Source organism: Ochotona princeps, chromosome 9 (genome assembly GCF_030435755.1).
Source record: "Ochotona princeps isolate mOchPri1 chromosome 9, mOchPri1.hap1, whole genome shotgun sequence".
NCBI lineage: Eukaryota > Metazoa > Chordata > Mammalia > Lagomorpha > Ochotonidae > Ochotona > Ochotona princeps.
The window spans coordinates 4,741,875-4,762,147 of NC_080840.1; the positions used below are offsets into that span (position 1 = coordinate 4,741,875).

The 20,273-nt window shown below is 39.8% G+C and overlaps 1 protein-coding gene across 2 annotated transcripts in view; it reads right to left on the reverse strand.

The window, feature by feature from the left end:
• The window catches only part of KHDRBS3 (KH RNA binding domain containing, signal transduction associated 3), a 161,288-nt gene that overhangs the window by 38,819 nt on the left and 102,196 nt on the right, over positions 1–20,273 (reverse strand). For both annotated transcript variants that reach the window (XM_058668454.1, XM_058668453.1), the window contains exon 7: positions 2,808–2,890. In XM_058668454.1, coding sequence (XP_058524437.1) covers positions 2,808–2,890 — 83 coding nt within the window. The remainder of the gene's footprint in view (positions 1–2,807; positions 2,891–20,273) is intronic.

A 20,273-nucleotide genomic window follows, 5' to 3' on the forward strand; every position in this document is an offset into this window, starting at 1 on the left:
CCCTGTAGTATGCATCTCAACTCCTGATCAAACAGAAGGATTTCCAGGGAAACTGTTACATATTCCTTGAAAATTTGATACTAGCTTTCTTTCATTGCCTGTAACTACAATGTCATGTTATACTTAGATTGTCAGAATCGTGACTAGCTGAAAGGTTGTATCATTGAAATAATATGGGAGAAAATCATGAGTGGAAAGAATGGGGAGGCAGAAGAGAGCGGGGAAAGGCGAGGAGTCCTGCACCTATACAACTGTGCAACGGAAAAGAACAGCAGCAGTGAAAAAGTCATATCCTCAATCTCACAAAGTTAAAAGGAGATCCAAAAATGATGGATTTATATTCTTCTTCAATTATATAAAATGGTATAATATGTAAAAAAGGCATCTACCAAATGACCTAGTCATTCTAATTGTGGGAAATTATCCAAAAAAATGAAATCAGCATATGAGAAGTTACTTCTACTTCCATGCTTATATATAGCAGGCAAAAAATCACAGTAAGATAAGATAGGGAATCAACCTAAATGCTCCTTAACTGATGACTAGATAATGAAAATATGGTATATATTCACCATGGAATACTACTGAGCCATTAAAAGGAGTGGAATCTGTCTTGTTCAAGTAAATGGGTACAACTGGAAACTATTACATTTAGTGAAATCAGCCAGTCTCAAAAGCCCAAATATTCTGTTTTCCCTGATGTGTGATAAGTAAGTATGTGGGATAACTCAGAGTGTTAATGATTAAGCTAATGATTAAGCAGCATTTGACTATACAGTAGGTACTCAATAAATATTAGGTCCCTTCCCTTCTCCACAAAACAAATCAAACTGTAAATAGCAGTGTCACCATCAAATAAAAAATGCATCTTAAGGTTCAACACTGAATATTATTATAACTGATATGAGGACAAAACTAACAGAATAATGCAGTGAGACTGTAGAAAAAGCACCAAAGTTAAGAATTAGCACTTGGCAGTCACGCCAGCTGAGTGACCACCTCCCCCTGGTGTTCCCAGGCAAGGCCAGGCATCCTGGCTATTCAGGCTCCTCTCCAAGAGCCCTGGTGCCTGCCTGAGAGACTGCTCTTCCCCACATGGCCCAGACTCCAGGATGATGACATTCAAGGGGGCAGATGCCAAAACACAGCACATGTTTGGCAATGATGTGGAGTGTAAGGCATGCTTTACCGGGTTATTTAGTGTAAACTTAAGATATCTGTGTACATTTTTGCTGTCAAACAAAATCTAGAAACATAATTTTTTGTTAAATATGAACATTAATCTTTTAGTTATGGCATCTGCATTGGAATTTCATCTTTCCAATTAGGCTAGGCATTTCATGTTCTTTTTCTTTATCTACACAAAGGGAGTAGCACTACATACTTCACAAAGTACGTGTGGCACTTAAGTAAAACCATATGGACAGTCTAACCAAGCATTCACTGCTATACCAGTCACCAGACTCAATAAATAGCAGGAGTGTGCTACTCCCAATAAAAATCAAAGATATAAACATGATGACCAAGGCTCCCACTACAAAAGGGCAATTCAGAGTCAAAATTTGAACACTACTTCATTGTCACAATTTACACAAGAAATTGGCAGGAGTAAAAAGGACAAAATCATTAGCAGAGTTAACAAGCCAGAGACTGAGCTCAAAGCTTTACAGGCACTGAGTTCAAAAGTAAATCCCTGTTTTAATAATCTATATTTGCACTTTATAATCACACTAAGCCAGTATTTTTGTATGTCTATCTTTGCATTCCACTTAGATTTAAAACACAGAACAAAAGGTTTCTGGTATCAATACCTTGAGGAAAAGATTCTGAACAGAATACATATTGCTTTAATCTACCAGTGACTATTAGTGTCCATTACCAAAGAGGTGACCATAAAGCTGTGTTTGCCTCATATGACGTTGTTTCTAAGTGAATGTTTATTCAGATGAACCAGAATCCATTATTTACAGGTGGAATTCGAAGTTATTAGAAAACAGGAGTGCTGCTGCCAAGAAACTGAAAAACTGTATGAGGTTAAAAAATAATAATAATTAGAAAGTCTGACATTTCTTCTCCAGCTAAGGTATATTCACTTCTGATGTAATTTTTCCACTTAGGATTGAAAAATAATCACAGGGCCCAGCACCATGGCCTAGCGGCTAGAGTCCTTGCCTTGAGCGCACCTGGATCCCATATGGGTGCCGGTTCTAGTCCCAGCAGCTCCACTTCCCATCCAGCTCCCTGCCTGTGGCCTGGGAAAGCAGTCGAGGACGGCCCAGTGCATTGGGACCCTGCACCCGCGTGGGAGACCCGGAAGAGGTTCCTGGTTCCTGGCTTCAGATCCGTGCGCACCGGCCATTGCGGCTCACTTGCGGAGTTGATCATCGGACGGAAGATCTTCCTCTCTGTCTCTCCTCCTCTGTATATATCTGGCTTTGTAATAAAACAAATAAAAAATCTTAAAAAAACAAAAAAAAAAAAACCAAAAGAAAAATAATCACAGCTTTTGAGACTGTAGTTACTTCTAGCAATTTACTGAACACATAGGCCAAATGTTTAAAGAAAAAATTTCATTTTGATTCCCATGCCTGAGTGTTTTACCAGTACAGTAAACTTCAGTGAGGTCATATGCTAGTTGTTTTACAGACAAGAGCTTTTATAATCAAAGGAAACAACAACGAAAACACAACAGGGGAAGCAAAATGAATCTTATTAGCTACTGAGACCCTCATTTCTTCATCCAGAGAGGACACAAGTAGGAAAGGGCAGTGCCTGCCGTGGGTTTGGTAGTGAAGAACAAGTCTTACCTTTGGGCTGGGGTGCTATAGCTGTTATCATAGGAATCGTAACTCTGTTCATCATAGGCAGTGCCATATCCATCATCATAGTCCTAAAATAGGAGGTGCACAAAAACATCAGAGAAGTTTCTACAAAGAAGCATCCTGCTCTAAGTGAATTTTCATTAATTCAGGTAGTCTTTAGTGTAAAAAAAAAAAAGACATGTGTGACTTCAATAGAAATAGCAGAGTGAGAATTTATAAACATTCTCTACATGTCTACAAGGAAACTGGAAGGAGATTTTCACAATCATTTTTCAGAATCCTGGAAATTAATCAAAGGATTCAGAAACACGGCAGGAAGCGCTGATTTTTTTGAGGAAGTATCGTGCAGTTTTAACAGCCTGTTTACCCTCCTGCCCTCACTTTGGAGAAGCCTTTAAGACTAAGCAAGAATCACCAGGAGCCTGGAAGCTACCAGGAGGGACAGAGCAAGGTGGAGCTCTTCCGAGACCCATTCCCTGAAAACTCTATTTGACTTGACTTGGATGGTATACAGTGTGAAAAGCCTTTGCCCTGGGTATATCTGGAAAAAAAAAATAGGCAATTGCCTAAGATTTCAGCTGACTTAAATGGCAGAGAAAAACTGGGCAAACGATACGTTAATAAGAAAGCTTCAAAGTCAAAGCGGGGAAAGAAATGTCCATTTTGGCTTTGAAAGGCACTGAAATGTTCCTAAGAGTCTAGAAGGCAACACTGAAGCACAGGGTGTGTTCGCACTCCATGAACTCTGACACACCAGGAGTTCAGCACAAGCAGAACACTGAAAGCTAAGCAAGAGTTGGTCCTGCACTCAGGTAGGACACAATTAAGCCCAAAGGCGCATCACTTTGTTCTGAAAAGCTTCTGATACATGTAAGACCTCAATGCATTTGGTACGCTGAGACAAATATCCACACAGAAACGCTCTTAATATTGTCAAACAAATATTAACATAACGCAACAACAGTATTAAGACACATGTGCATGATCACCTCGTGTGTGCAGCGACAAAGGACAACCAAAGAGACAATAAGGTTTAGTACAATAAATGCTGTGTCCAGCAGGCACAGGGGAAGGGGGAAGGACACTTCCCACAAGTGTCAGTGCTAGATGTGTATTTCAAAGTAGAGAAAAGCAAAAATCACAACACTAAAATTGTACAGAATCAACATCAGGTACAGAAGAGTAGTGTTATAGAAATATAAGGACCTTTCTCATTTAGAGAGGCAAACAGCCTACTCTGGATACACTGGCTAGGTGTTCATGGAAAACACACAAGGAAACTGAGAAACCTGTAGCTTAATCAAGAAGCATGAAGTTAAAATTGCTATGGATTTTTAGGGCCATAATTCACTATGTATCTTATTTTAAAATATTTATTTATTTGAAAGATTGATAGAAGAGAATGGCAAAGGGGGAGACTGACTATCTATCTATCTATCTGTCTATCTGTCTGTCTGTCTGTCTGTCTATCTGTCTATCTATCTATCTTCCATTTGATGGTTCGCTTCCCAACTAGCTGCAGCAGCCATGACTAGATCAGGACTTCCATTGCAGTCTCCTCTATGGGCGACAGGGACTCAATTACTTGGCCCATCTATTACTGCATTTCCAGGTACATCAGTAGACAGTTGAACAGCCAGGACTTAAAACTCGACTCTGATATGAGATGCTCACACGGCAAGCAGTGGCCACTTTATGTTTCAGAACTCATGAACTGAGGTGTGTGAGCCTGGAACAGAAAGGTGTATGCAGAAGGGGAGACCTGCAACTGGGTCACAGAATCGTGCATACATTTTGGCAAAATGTAAGGAACATGTTTCCTTTCACACCTATTAGCAGGAACACAACCTGGTGTTATGTGAAGACATGTTTCTATGCTTATTTGAAGAATCAAGATTGTATAACTATAAAAGGAACTAAAACAGTAAGCACTGCACTGCTTCAATAGTACAATTATGTCATTAATTTCCTGATCAATGATGCTACCAGATACTTGAGTGCTAGCAATTGCTTTAAAATTTAAAATAGTTTAGATCAATTAAGTGGTAACATCAATGTGTTTGAAAATCTACTTTAATTAAGCAAAGATACAGAGAAAGGAAGAGACCAAGATTAAGTGAGTGAGAGAGAATCTTCTGTCCACTGGTGCATTCCCCAAATGGCTGCCACAGTCAGGGCTGGGCCAGCTGGCGAGAGGGATCTTGTTCCAGGTCCGCCACGTGGGTGCGCTTGGGCCACTTTCCACTGATTTCTCAGGTGCATCGGCAGGGAGCTGAACTGAAAATGGAGCAAGTAGGACTTGAACAGGTGCCCACATGGATGCTTGTGTCACAGATATCACCTCAATTTGCCATGCCACGACACTGACCCTAACTTCAATAATTTTACATTCACATTTTAAAAAACTAAATTTGCCATTCTCATGATATTTCTTTCATGATTATTTGGGCCAGTTAGACTTGGCCATAGGGTGAATATTTTGCTTTCTTTTTTACTATAACAAGTTTCTAAAAAAATATAGGGAAGTACAAAGACTCAGTGCTACACGGGAAAAAGGAAGAAAAAATGAATATGAGAGCAGGTAAGTGTCTATGTATCAGAGAGGAAAGTGTTGTTGATCATCTACTATTTTGACGGCAAGGTAGGTGAAGGGCTCACTGGCTGACAGCAGCAGAGGAATGGACAAGCAAGGGCTCATCGAGCAACTAACATGAGGATTAGCAGAAGGTAGTGGGGCTGGACAGCAGCCTCTGGGCTACACCAGAGCTTTCTGAGGATGGCATGATCTGAGGGTTTGGAAATTCTCTCTTTGCCTATCGAATGTTTTCATCTTCCAGTTTGGCTATTTCTTTCATATTTATGCAATTTTGCATTATAAAATCACTCATGACATTTTTTTTTGAGGCTGAGGTAGGAATTTCTGAAAATACAATACTTTATTTGACACAATTTAATGTATAATTGCATGGAGTAAGATATAACACAACAGGGGATGTCAAAGATTAGAAACCACCATGCATTTAAGCTTATAATTTGTCAGAAGGGAAATTTACCACACTTCATTGCTGGCACTGCTCCGATGACGTGACAATTTTCATTACACCCAGAATCTCTGTGTAATTTATCACATTTCCCTATTTTCTTTTATAAACACCCCCTGACAACATGGCCCCAGGCTACACATCAGCCTCATTTTCTGCTATGTGTCTTGGGCTTCAAGTACTTTTAGTTCATGTGTGTTTCTGTAAGTCTTTGTGCCTGCCCCCTTCTCTCTAGAGAATTTTTAAGATGAATCTCAAACAAGCACCTTCAGTTCCAACTTCCCAGTCCCACAAGAACAGTCCATCACACCTGTGCTATAACAGCAGCCCTAACACATACTTCTCTGGGTTCTAGTACTGTTTGTGACTCACTCTTTCCTTCCCTACTGGCTTTGAACATGGGGTATGTCTTATTTATTCTTTTGTACCACGCAGAGTAATAACAGTGTCTTCTTAGATTATTAGACAGAATGGCTCCACATGAAAAGCAGTCAACTTTCTTCTACTTGTCCTTTTACCTGTCCTGAGTTTTTCTTAGCTGATCTGTGAACCTGCAGAACCTCTAGCCATTACCTGTGTGAGCAGAAGTGAGGATAAAGGCATTACTAACTTAACTTTAAACAACCTGCTGACTTTCTTTCCTTGGACACTTACAACAGCTTCATCAAACTGTCAATGTGCACCACAAACATGTTTGATCCTCTTTATGGCATTTACTGTAAAAAGATCCTGCACTGTGAGTAGGGTCATTTTAAAGACAGGCAATTGCACTGTCATCTAATACAGTGGTCAAAAGTGATCAGTATGCCACAACTGGGGAGACACTTCCATCTGGAAACAACACGTACTTTTTTATTTTACGATCACACACTGGTCCAAATAGCCAACATACTGACATTTTTTTTTCCTTACTCTTCTAAATTTCCCACACGTCTACCCTTTTCTTACATTCCCAACGGAAATCTCAGGTCCATGCAGGGTTTCATGAGAATCCTGCTGATTTTTCCAAATTGGTGAGTCTGCTGTTATCTTCATATGTCTCCCTAGTTCTAATACCTCTTCATTCAAACATTTCTCCGCACTATCTGGTTAAAATGCAACCCCATACTTGGTGCTTTCCTGTGTTGACTTTCCATTCCTCAATTACAGAGCAACCAGTTGCACCTCGTAAGCACTGCAGGCCGGTGCTTCCAGCGCTGCCTTACTGTGCTGTGGTACCTGCAAGGGCCACACAGCTGCAGGTGGGCATTGCTCCGCATGCACTGCTTCCTCTGCCACCACTCCTTGCCCATGAGAACACTCAAGGCTCATTTATCACTTGCCTCCATATACACGGCACACAATGCACAACTGCTCTTCGCCTCCTTCCCGCCTCACTAGTCTGCAGGGCTTTCAGGGCGAGGGCTAGCATTAGTTTCCTTATGTTCACACTGTCTGGCACTGAACAGCCATGCTGTAATGTTTGATATATGAATCAAGAAAGCAAATAATTAGCAATCAAATGTCAGGAAATTCAAGTTTTTCACTTAGATGAATGCAAAAGCAAGGCTCTATTGTACAATTAGCCATAGCACATATTAAAATACTGTTATTTTTTATAGAAAAAAATCACCTGCATTAGTCTCTACCAAACAGTAAATGTAAGTCTTATATTCTCTGCCTCGGCCAAAAAAAACAAATCCTCTGTAACTATTCTATTTCTAAAAGTTGGAAGAAGACTAAAAGAACAAATATAACCAAGCATACTTTCTTGCCTCAGTAAAAATATTTGTTCAGTCACCAAGCTATACGTCTTGACTTTTAGCTTATAAATGGCAATGCATTGAGGGCGATGGCCAGGACACTTGGTGGAAGCCAAGCAGGCTTCAAGGCCAAACAGGTTCTAACACCAGTACAGATTCTTCGTGGTCATTCTCGGCCATTAAAACCCAAACAGACATATGGCCAAATGTCAGAGAAATCTTGCTTTGCAAAGAAATTTTTGAGGGAAAAAGAAATATCATGACCCAATCACTTCTAAGTTTGTTACAAAGAAAACCAAGCCTAACATTTAAACCTGAGGCATTCTAAACAGAAAACTTTACACAAAAGTGATTTTAAAAACACTGCTTTAGTTTTCAGTTCTTTTCAAAGGAGACAGTTATGCTAATAACATTTACTTTTCCAGTGATAACTGATCATTTTAAAATGTAAAAAAAATTCATATATGTCAGTGTTAGAAGGTCCAATTTATTATTACTGTGAGTACATTGATTTGATAAAAACAAATGCTAGCTTCAGAAATTCATTTTTATTTTAGCTTTTAAAACTTTGCTCTTTAAATTTTCCCTAGGATTGACCATCTTATAGGATACAAAACAAGCCTCAGGAAAAAAAAATGAAATTATACCATGTATCTTCTCAGACCATTATGGAGTGAAACTTGAGACCAATAGCTCAAAATGCCCACAGAAGACATGCAAAGATCTGGAAACTGAATAATATACTACTAAATGAACAATGGGTTATAGAAAAAAATCAAAGGGGAAATTTAAAAAAATGCTTGAAAGGAATGAAGGTATCAACACAATACATGAAAATTTATGGGACATGTTACAAAGAAAGTTCATCTCTATCAGTGATTATGTTAAGAAATTAGAAAAGCACCAATAAATGAGTTAACCATACATATGAAGGAGCTAGAAAAACAATTAAGCAATCTCAAGATTAGCAGGAAAAAAGAAATAACCAAAAATAAGGGAGGAAATAAATCAAATAGAGACCAAAAGAATAATACATAAGATCAATGAATCAAAGAGCTGACTCTTTGATTGATTCCCCATTAGTCCAACTAATAATAATAATACTAAGGGAGAAGATACGAATCCATAGGATCAGAGATGAGAAAGGAAATGTAACAACAGACACGTGGGACATACATAGAATTATTAGGAACAATTACAAGCAAATATATACCAACAGATTAGAAGACCTAGAATAAATATAAAGGTTTTTGGACACATACAATCTACGGAAACCTAAGTCATGAGGCAATTAATAATATAGAGAAATCTGTAACATGGCCTGAGATTGAATCAATAATTAAATCCCTTCCAACCAAGAGAAGCCCTGGACCAGATGTCTTCACTGCAGAATTCTACCAAATGTATCAATAAGAACTTACCCAAATCCTCCACAAGCTATTCAAAACAACAGAAAGCAAAGAAATTCTTCCAAATGCTATTAAGCCAATATCACTTTAATACCTAAACCAGATAGAGACTTAACAGAAAAAGAGAACTACAGACCAATACACTGATGAACACAGACACAAAGATCCTCAGCAAAATACTAGCCAATAGGATCCAACAACGCACCAAGCAGATCATTCACCCTGATCAGGTGGGATTTGTTTCTGGCATACAGGGATAGTTTAGCAAAAGCAGAAGTCATTGACAGAGCTATCAGGCAAGAAAAATTAATTAAAGAATTAAAACTGGAATTGAGAAATTAACATAATCCCAGGTTACAAATAACATGATTCTTTTAAATAGGAGAACCAAAAGAACCAATCAAGAGACTATCGGAACTCATAAGCGGATTTGGCAATGCAGTAGGATACAAAATTAATGAACACAAATCGATGGCACTAGTATACACAAATAACTTCACGGCTGAGAAAGAAACTGTAAGTAGAAGTCCTCTGTAAAACAGAATCTCAGATACCTTGGAATTAATTTAACCAAGGATATGGAACATGTCTGTGATGAAAATTACAGAACATAAAAAAAATAGAAGAATACATTAAAAGATGGAGTAACCTACCATGTTTCTTGATTGGCAGGATCAACATCATCAAAATGTTCATATTACCAAAAGTAATGTATAGATTCAATATGATACCAATCAAAATCCCAACAATATTCTCAGAAATAGAAAAGATAATACAAAAGTGCATCTGGAAACACAACAGACCTAAATAGCCAAAGCTATCCTAAAGAGTGAAAATCAAGCAGCCTGGTCCTAGTGCAGAAATAGAGAAGATCAATGGAACAGAATAAACTCCAGAAGGGAGCCCACATACGTACAGCCAACTAATCTTTGACAAGAGAACTGAAAATAACAAAGGGGAGAAGTCTGGTCTCTTCAACAAACGCTGTGGGACAATTGCATAGCAGCCTGCAGAGCTAAGAAGCAAGACCCCCACCTGTCACCCTATATAAAAATCAGCTCTAAATGGATCAAGGACCTCAATCTGCTGCCAGAAACCATCAAACTATTAGAGGAAAACACAGGGAGCACTTTCCAAGACATAGAAATGTGGGTAGAATTCTTAGAAAAGTCACCAAAAGCACAGGCAGGCAAAACCAAAATAAACAAATGGGACGACATCAAACTAAAAAGCTTCTGTACAGCAAAGGAAAGGATCAGCAAAGTGAGGAAGCAACAAAAGGAATGGGAGAAAATCTTTGCACACTAACACAACCAATAGGGGATTAATATCCAGGACTTACAAGGAGTTTCAGAAACTCAAGGCCAGCAAAACAAAAAACCCTGTGAAGAAATGGGCAAATATCAAAGTGAAGAAGAATTATACTTGCTCAAATTCATTAATGAACACTAAAATGAAAACAGAATATCAGGAAGTAAAGCCATAAATTCTACAATCAAGAGAAGGAAAAGCAAACTGTAAATTGAAAATTAGACTATACTATTGTAATTATACAGGGGAAATCACTGTGTGTGGGGCAGGATTTAGGGAAGAGGGAAGGGAAAGCCCAGAGCCTGTGGAACTGTATCATAAAATAAATAAATTTAATTTAAAAAGAAATTAAATCAAACATTCTACAAAGACAGGAAGACACGGGAATAACTCAATTTTACTGATTCCCTATTAACTTGGCATCATAATAAAGATTTTTTTAAACGCTTTTCACTGATGACACTGAGAAGTGAACTTTTGTTAAATGGCTACCACAGTGCTAGGCATGATCCTGGGGATGCAGCTGGGGGCTACAGTAAACTGTTAACCCTGGTCCATGCTAGCAGGAAAGCAGAGAAAACTCATCCTAAAACATATCACAAGTAAGATAATGTGGGTGTCCAGACAGGGTGTTCAAGGGAACCCTTACAGACAAGAGAACTAACCATGTATACTTCCCAGGGGCTCATGGAGAGCCTTTCAGGTAGAATAAATAGCAAGGACAACAGTTATTAAATAGAAGGGTGCTACAGTCTGAAGGCTGGTAACCTTCCAAAATTGACACAGGAGCTTCTATCACCATGTATCGGATCAAGAGGCTGGGAGCCTCTGAGAGGTGATTAGCCGAGGCATTGTTCTCATGAAAGAAAAGATTCCGAGAACTGCTCGGCCTTCCCTCCTGTGCATCCTGTTTGCCCTTCTGCCACGCACACAGAAGGAGGTGCCATTTCTGAAATCAAAAATCAAGTGAAGAAACTCAAGCTGGTGCCCTAAGTTTGAACTAAACAGTCATCAGAGACAGGACATTTTTTAAAAGATCTATTTATTTGAAAGGCAGATTTACAGAGAGAAGGAGAGAAACAAAGACTTTGGTCTGCTGGTTCACTCTTTTTTTTTTTTTAAATTATTTATTATTTAACTTCATTAATTACATTGTATTATGTGACACAGTTTCATAGGTACTTGGATTCTCCCCAAACCCTCCCACCATGGTGGATTCCTCCACCCTGTTGCATAACCACAGCTCAAGTTCAGTTGAGATTCCCCCATTGCAAGCATATACCAAACATAGAGTCCAGCATCTTATTGTCCAGTCAAGTTCAACGGCTTCTTAGGTATACCCTCTCTGGTCTGAAGACAGAGCCAGCAGAGTATCATCCCAGTGAATTGAAAGCTCCAACATACCATCAGCAAAAATTTACATCATTATGGAATTAATTGACATAGTAATGAGTAACCAGTATGTTAAAAGTAAATGCGAGTTCCCAGCCACCTTCTGTGACCACCTCACCTATACTTCAATTTAGTTTATACACAACATATAACATTCATAACATAGCATGTTATACATAACATCATATCATCTTAAATTAAGGCAAACATGTGGTATTTAACCTTTTGGGATTGGCTCATTTCCCTTAGCATTATGGTTTCCAGTTTGGCCCATTTAGCCACAAAGAACTGCATTTTGTTTTTTTTAATAGCTGAGTAGTATTCCATGGAGTAGATGAACCATAGCTTTCTTATCCAATCCTCTGCTGATGGGCATTTTGGCTGCTTCCATGTTTTTGCAATTACTGATTGTGCTGCTATGAGCATAGGAGTGCATGTTGGTTTCTCATAAAACAAGTGTTCTGGATATATTCCTAGGAGTGCTATTGCTGGATCATACGGTATGTTGATTTTGAGTTGTTTGAATATTCTCCATACTGATTTCCATAGAGGCTGTACCAGCCTGCAGCCCCACCAGCAGTGGAGTAGGGATCCCTTTTCCCCGCAACCTCGCCAACAAGTGTTGTTGGTGCTTTTATTCATGTGGGCCAGTCTTACTGGCGTTAGGTGGTACCTCATTGATGTTTTAATTTGGATTTCCCTTATTGCCAGGGAACTTGAGCATTTTTTCATATGTTTATTTGCCATTTGGGTTTGTTCCTTTGTGAAGTGTTTGTCCATTTCCCGTGCCCATTTCTTGAGTGGCTTGTTTGTTTTGACATTTTGGTTGTTTTGTAGCTCTTTGTATATTCTGGAGATCAGCCCTCTATCACCTATGTCGTGTGCGAAGATCTTCTCCCATTCTGTGGGTTGCCTTTTTACTTTGTTGATTGTTTCTCTAGCTGTACAGAAGCTTCTTAGTTTCATGAGGTCCCAACTGTTTATTTTGGTCTCGATTTCTACTGCATTTGGAGTCTTTTTTAGGAAGTGAGGGCCTACCCTTAAGTGTTCCAGTGTGTTTCCAACATTTTCTTCCAAAAGTTTGAAGGTTTCTGGATGTAGGTTTAGATCTGTTATCCATTTAGATCTGATCTTAGTGTATGGTGAGAGATGTGGAACTATTTTTTTGTTTCTGGAAGAACCTGAGGTTTGAGTGAGTTGGGTGGGGACAGTGGTGGGTTGGAGGCTTCGGGAGTTGGCCCCCCAGGGGCATGCACAGAGCTTGTCTCCCCGCCCCTCCCCCCCCCCCCCCCCCCCAGCGTCTAGAGACACCAGAAGAAGCTCCTGGCTCCTGGCTTCAGATTGGCTAAGCTCTGGCTGTTGCGGCCATTTCAAGAGTGAACCATCGACAATCCAGGCAAATGGTTCACTCTTGAAATGGCCACAACAGCCAGAGCTTAGCCAATCTGAAGCCAGGAGCCAGGAGCTTCTTCCAAATCTCCCACGCGGGTGTGGGATCCCAAGGCTTTGGGCCATCCTCCACTGCTTTCCCAGGCCACAAGAAGTAAGGCACATGGGAATTAGAGCAGCCAGGACATGAACTGGTGCCATATGGTATCTCAGCACTTGAAAGGGAAGAACTGGCCAATTGAGCCATCCTGCTGGGCCCAGGACAAATTCGTATTTTATATATATGCAGTTTAAGATATTTTGCTGCCGTAGCAGCAATGGAGTACAGCAGGAATAAAATGGGTTGAGCCAGAAATACAGGGGTCAGATCCTGTTGGATCTTCAGAACTTCTGGAGCATGAGCTGGCCGTGTTACTTTCCTGGGCACTCTGTCTTTAGTCTTTGTGGGTCACTGAGCTAACTTCCAGCAGACTATTTGTCAAGCTGTGTCTAATATGCTATTATGTTTATCTATTTCGTTTTTTTTCACTTTTTCTATCCCTTAGTTCCAGAATGTTTATTTTTTTTTATTTTCCAGTTCTCTGTTTAAATCACCAATCCTATTTTATAACTGATTATAAGAAGCACAGTTTAAGATGCATTTGATAGACAAATCTACTATGTTTTGCTTTTTGTTATTTTCTATTATGTCTGAATATTTATAATTACATAAGAAAATCTGTTAGACAGCTGATATTTTTTTCAGAGAGTATTTACACTTGATTTCAATATAGGGTAGCATATTAGCAACTCCAAATTAACGTTCATCCAACAAAGAACTGAGGTAACTGAGAGATTATCAGGATCTTTCTCTTAGGTACACCCTGTTTGGAATGTATCAGTTCCTTCACCCAAACTAGTAAACCTTATACTTCATTTTTTAACTTTTTTTTAATTGGAATTTCTTTTTAGACTCAATGGAGCTTTCCAGGAAGGAACCAGCAGCAATCTGAGGCAGCCATTCTCAACTCCCTCAAGTGTCCGCAGGACATGAACACCACCTTCCTGTGCACTGATCCTAAGACAATGACGAACTACAACTGGCACAGTTGAGGAAAGTCACACAAATCATCTTTGTGATTGTATGATTCAGATTTTCAGAATTCCCTGGTGAACAAGCAACTCCCAAGAGAAGAATCAGATTCAAAACTTATCTTTCTGGCTTTGTTTTCTCTAAGCTTTTGGTCTATGAGCTTTTTTTTTGTTAAACTTCTTTACCTTTTCCTTCTTCAAAGATTGTTTTTTGCTGGGGTATTTGTCATTTGCATTTCATCTTTTATAACTGTTCTAGGCAGGAAGACTTGAGAACTCTTTCTCATTAATACTCAATATTTGTTTATGTCCACGTCTGCCATTAACAACGCAATCTCTACGAGAACAGCAGCTTCTTACGCCTTATTAACTACTGAGGTCCCAGAGCCTGGCACAGAATGGATAAATAAAACATTCAATAAATAAGTCCTCGCTGGATGGAAGACAGCAATACGTTTACAGACACACTCCTTTTTAGTTGTGCTTCGGCAGGAAGAATGATTCCTGTTTGGATGAAGACTGGCCAGAAGAAAGACTCCAGATGTCTTTATGTCTCTGGTTTTAAAAATCTCATTGATCTGACAGAAGCAGAGCTAAGGCAAGAGAAAGAAGCAGGCTCTAGTCCAAAGGCTCACTGCCTCACGTGCCCACAGTGGCCCCGGCTGGGCCAGGCACACCAGGCACACTCTGGGACTGGAAGTCAATCTGGTGGCTGACTGCCGACTGCTTTGGAGGCACGACTACTGCCACTCAGCTCTGCATCGCAAGGACCTGTGTTCTCGTCTGCTGCTTTCCAAGGTGTGTGACCTGAGAGCTGGACTGGTAGCACTGCTTCATCATGGGATGCCCAGCACTGCAAACAGCAGTGTAATCTGCTGAACAACAATGCTGAACGTGGGCCCAGTGGCGTAGCCTAGTGGCTAAAGTCCTCGCCTTGAATGCCCCGGGATCCCACATGGGCGCTGGTTCTAATCCCGGCAGCTCCACTTCCCATCCAGCTCCGTGCTTGTGGCCTGGGAAAGCAGTCGAGGACGGCCCAATGCATTGGGACCCTACACCCGTGTGGGAGACCTGGAAGAGGTTCCTGGTTCCCGGATTCGGATTGGCGCAGCACCAGCTGTTGCAGCTCACTTGGGGAGTGAATCATAGGATGGAAGATCTTCCTCTCTGTCTCTCCTCCTCTCTGTATATCGGGCTTTCCAATAAAAATGAATAAATCTAAAAAAAAAACCAAACCAAACAAAAAAAGAACAATGCTAAACCCACTCATTAAGGACCCAGTCAGCAACTTAATTTGCCGCACAACGTTGGACCCATCTATGGGCTAGAATCCTCCAGGCTATCAAGCCAGCATGCCATCTGGGCTCCAGTTTGTACATAGCTGCTCCACTTCTAATCTAGCTCTCTACTTATGGCCTGGGAAAGCAGTGTAGTACAGAATGGCTCAAGTCCTTCGGCCCCTGAAGGGAGCTGAAAGAAAAGACCCAAAAGAAACTTCTGTTCCTGGCTTCAGATAGGCTCAGCTCTGGAGTGAACCAAAGGATGCAAGTTCTGTGTTTCTCCTCCCTGAATAAAAATAAATTGTGAAACAAAAACTGCTCAGCTCTAACAGTAGTGCCAAATACTGCACTAGTTTACAATCCCACAGCAGTGCTCAAGTGTCATCATGCTCATCCTAATCAACGCCGGAAACGGACTTTTAAACTTTAGAATTTCCAGTGAATATGAACCGTACTGCGAATTTGGCCTTCATTTCTTAATATGTGAGACAAATTAAGAGTCTTTTTTGAAAGACACAGTCACACTAGAAACAGCATAATTACATTTCTAAGTCACCAATAATAAAAGTCATATATGTAACTATTTGTCAGGTACTACATTAACTAGTTTCCGTGGAAGAGCAGAAGAAAGCTCCAAGATCCTTGCTTCAGGCTGGTCCAGCTCTGGACATACAGCCATTTGGGCAGTAAACTGGCAAATGAAAGATCTCTCTTGCTCCCCTCTCTGTAATTCTTCCTTTCAAGCAAATGAAATGACTTTTTTCAGTTTGAGTTCAGAGTTCAGGCTAGGTTCTCTTTCTCCAATTTGTGGGCCATTGTGTGACCATGCCTCATGCTCACCATGACCAAAATTCACAAATGCCAGACTACAAGGCACTTCAACGATGAACCACAATTTTCAAACTGTGAAATGGAAAACAAAACAAAACGAAACAAACAAACACCTGTTTTTACCAAAGAGACTCCTCTCTGGTTTTCAGTTCAAGCAATGAAGACTAGAATAATACAGCATGGGAAACACTGACCCCCTCATCCCCAAGTTGGCCCTCAAAGGCAACTTCTGACCCTCGGCACACTGAGACGACACAGGGGAATCCAGCCACACATCCTCCCACAGTAGTCTTCCTTTTTCTCTGTCCTGACATTTTTCTAGAAAATGTACTATTGTTCTATGTTGAAGATGCTTTGTACACTGAAGTTAGTCTCCTTTTTCATATTTACTCACTTCTTGGGCATCTTTCATGCATTAGAGTACATGAAAGGAATATGTTAATAAACTTTTTAATGTTCTTTTATTATAGGAATTCATCCCAATCAAGAATCAAGAAAAGCAGAAAAAAATAATCGATGAGGTTTGCTTTTTGTTGTGGAGTTGAAACAAATGATGGTGGGGATATCCATACTAATGTATTTAAAATCTGGAATTACAACTGGAAGTATTGTGTTTCTAAAATAAGTCAATCTTTCAAGTGATTTATGCAAAATCCTGGCTGTGAGGCTCCAGAGCAGTTCAAGTAAGCTTCATTCTGCTCTTGTCCTCCCTTCTAGGAAAATGAATATAAAAAATGAATATAAAAATAAATATAAATATTGCAGAACTTTTATTTCTGCAGGCTTTTATCTCTTATCTCTGCAGGCTTTTCAGTTCATATTTACAATGTATTTTTCACAAACAATTTGTTCAAAAACTGTATTCTGTTTTAATCAATTTCTTATGTGGGAAACAAGAAATAGAAGCAGTTTAGAAATTATTCAACTGTTGGCACTGAAAACAGAACCAACCCAGCAACTGCAACCACCAGCTGATTGGGGCGAGGGACTGTGCCGGGCCCTGTACTTGCTAGAACATACAAGAATCTGGTCTGAGAACACCTCAGACAAAGTTTCTTTGGAGATCTCTCCAATCGAAATGGTGGACTCAGAACCCTAACCAAGAAAAGACAGAAGACAGAACAGGTCAATCAACCATCTCAGCTATATATTGGCAGCGAAATGCTGGGAAAACAGAGACTCTATGATGGACTATGTCAATCAGTGGATTCTGCAAAGACCTCATCGTGCTTGGAGTGGCAAGACTGGCAGCGATTTGTAACTGGTGAACCATCAAGGCCACTTGAGCAAGAACCTCGGAGCATGCCCTGCATCCAGGACCTGGGGTGGGTGGGAAGCTGGGTGGGCCTTCTCTCTTGATAGCCCCCTTTGAACATGAAGGAAACAATATGGAAATAGTGGTCTTGCCCACTTTGCTATAGCCCTTGAACCTTTTTACCCTAAGTAACTATGTGAAGATTGTCAAAAATATAATAAAAAAAGAAAATAAATAAATAAAACAAAAGATTCTAGGTTGAAAAAAAAAAGAAATTATTCATCTGTCAAAGATTTCACTGGTATTCATTACATTGGGAAAATCTTCCACTAGTAAAATCTTCGTGTTACAACTCCCCAAAGTAGCCCTATGGAGCTTTAGGTAAGTGTTAGTTTTCTGAATAGGATTAGAAGCATTATGAGTTCAGTCTTCAAACAAAATTCTAAACTTAAAAATTGTAAGCACATTTAAAAATACATTTGTTTTTTTCCATCTTACTAAAGTTTCAGAAGAGTCTTCACCTTAAAGGGATGCCCTACTGTCATGTTCCAGAGAGAATGCCACAATGTTCACCTCACATAAACAATGAGTTATGAAGCCATACAACAGGCAGCAAGCATGCATCTACAAGAAAGGTAAGATACCTGCTCCTATGCAGAACAGTCTCTCTGACTCTTTGAACAGTAATCACTGTCAGATGTTTTCTGAGGAGAGTCTACAATATTTGTGTAAGCACTGGTTAAGGCCAATTACTCCATAATTATGTAACACTGGCTCTAAATTATGAATAGCAACTTAATCCTGAAAAGATTAAACAATTTTTCTCTCTCATTTGTCAGTTTTTCCAGCACCAAATACACAATTTGAATGTAGGTGAAATGGACATGGTACCACACTTGGCTTTCAGGCAAGACTGCTGAGCTCCCAATCCCAATCTTCCCTCGTCAGCTGCTTGGCTTTGGAAGGCGTCTAAATCATGGCGGTATTCAAAAGATGTGCACTGCTATTCTAAATGACAACAGGTATTTTTGGTGAAATCAAAGGCATAGAAAAAAAATTCTCACCAGGAAATAAAGCCACATGGTTTTACTACTTACTGGAAGTGCAACTTGGGAAATACCACTCTAAGTCCTCGAGACGGTAATATTCATTTCACAGGGTTGATGTCAGGATTGACTGAGCTAATACAAGTACCATAAACACTAACAATTTTCATACAGCAAATATCTAATATCTATCAGCTACGTCTTTTTCCTCTGGAAACTGAAAAAGATACTGATTTTCTATGATAACTGGAACAGGAAAATTAAGAAAGTCAGGTGTGGGATAGCGTGCTGCTCAACAGCTAATCCCCCAACTTGTGGTGCTGGCATCCCATTTGGGCAGTGGTTCTAGTCCTGGCTGCTCCACTTCCAATCAAGCTCCCTGCTTATGACCTGGGGAACAGCAGAAGACAACCCAAAGCCTTCAGACCCTATATCCATGTGGGAAAGCTAGAGGACACTCCAAACGTCCAGCCTTGGATAGGCCCAGCTCTACACATTGTGCTCCTAGGTCACAATGTCTAGATGTCTCTAGGTCATTCTTTCTGCGAATCTGACTTTTAAATAAAAAAGAAACAAATCTTTAAAACAGAGAGAGAAAGGTGTATCCTAGATAATAATTTTTAATTGTTTCCTAATACTTACATCATTACTCTTCCAAATTTAATAAATTAAAGCAGTAATTTCTTTATGGGCCTTAAGACTATACCCTAATGGTTTTGCAAAGAATGGTCAAGGCAGCTCAGGCTCTTCCTCAGTCAATAAGATGCACTTGATATGGGTATCAGTTTATACCCAACTCCAGCTCTCATTCTGGTATTCTTCCCTCATGTATTCTAGCCCATGACATTATGAAGAGCGAATTTGGGGAATAAACATTTTAGAGCTGATGTTAGAAAATTTGGGTCATTTGGTTACCTCTCCGTAGCTGAAACACAATGACCATGAAAACTAATTCCAGAAGGGGAGGCTTGCTGAGGGCTGGATGTGACACTGTAACACAGATCCAATACCCTACGGAATATCCCAAACATATACCTAACCACATACTATCTCCTTCAAGGTCTAGAAACAAAAATACACGGGTATTGCCGTCACGTGGACATTGCTATGCTGCTTTATCCTGGAGTGCCTTCACTGTGTTCCTAACTTGAAAGCAACCACAGCAAAGCAAGGGCTTGAAGGTCCATTGATGGCATGGCTTTTCTTCTCCCTCTTGCAAAGAGGTAGTATCACGCCACATGTAGAACAATTGTACATTGTGTTCAATGAACATCTTACTATGAGATAATCAAAACAAATTCAGTGCTAAAGAAAAGAATTTTTATATTCTGATGAACTCATAAGAATGCACAGTAGCTCAGTCTCAAAGCTTACAATGACACTAAGAAGTCAAAAGGTTCAGTTGGGACCAACTCATTGCAAATGGCAGAATTCTATTATATTTTAATGGCTGATCAGTATTCCAATTTCCCTAACACCACTTTTCTGATGAGCAGCTGGATTGTTTCTGTATCTTCACTCTTGTGATCACGCTATAAATATAGGGTTGCAGGTTGCTTTCTCATATGCAGATTTCACTACTTTGGATATATTTCCAGGATGGGATACATGGTCATATGGTAGACCAATTTTCAGTTGTCTTAGAACTCTCCATACTGACTTCCATAGTGGCAGCACTAGCCTA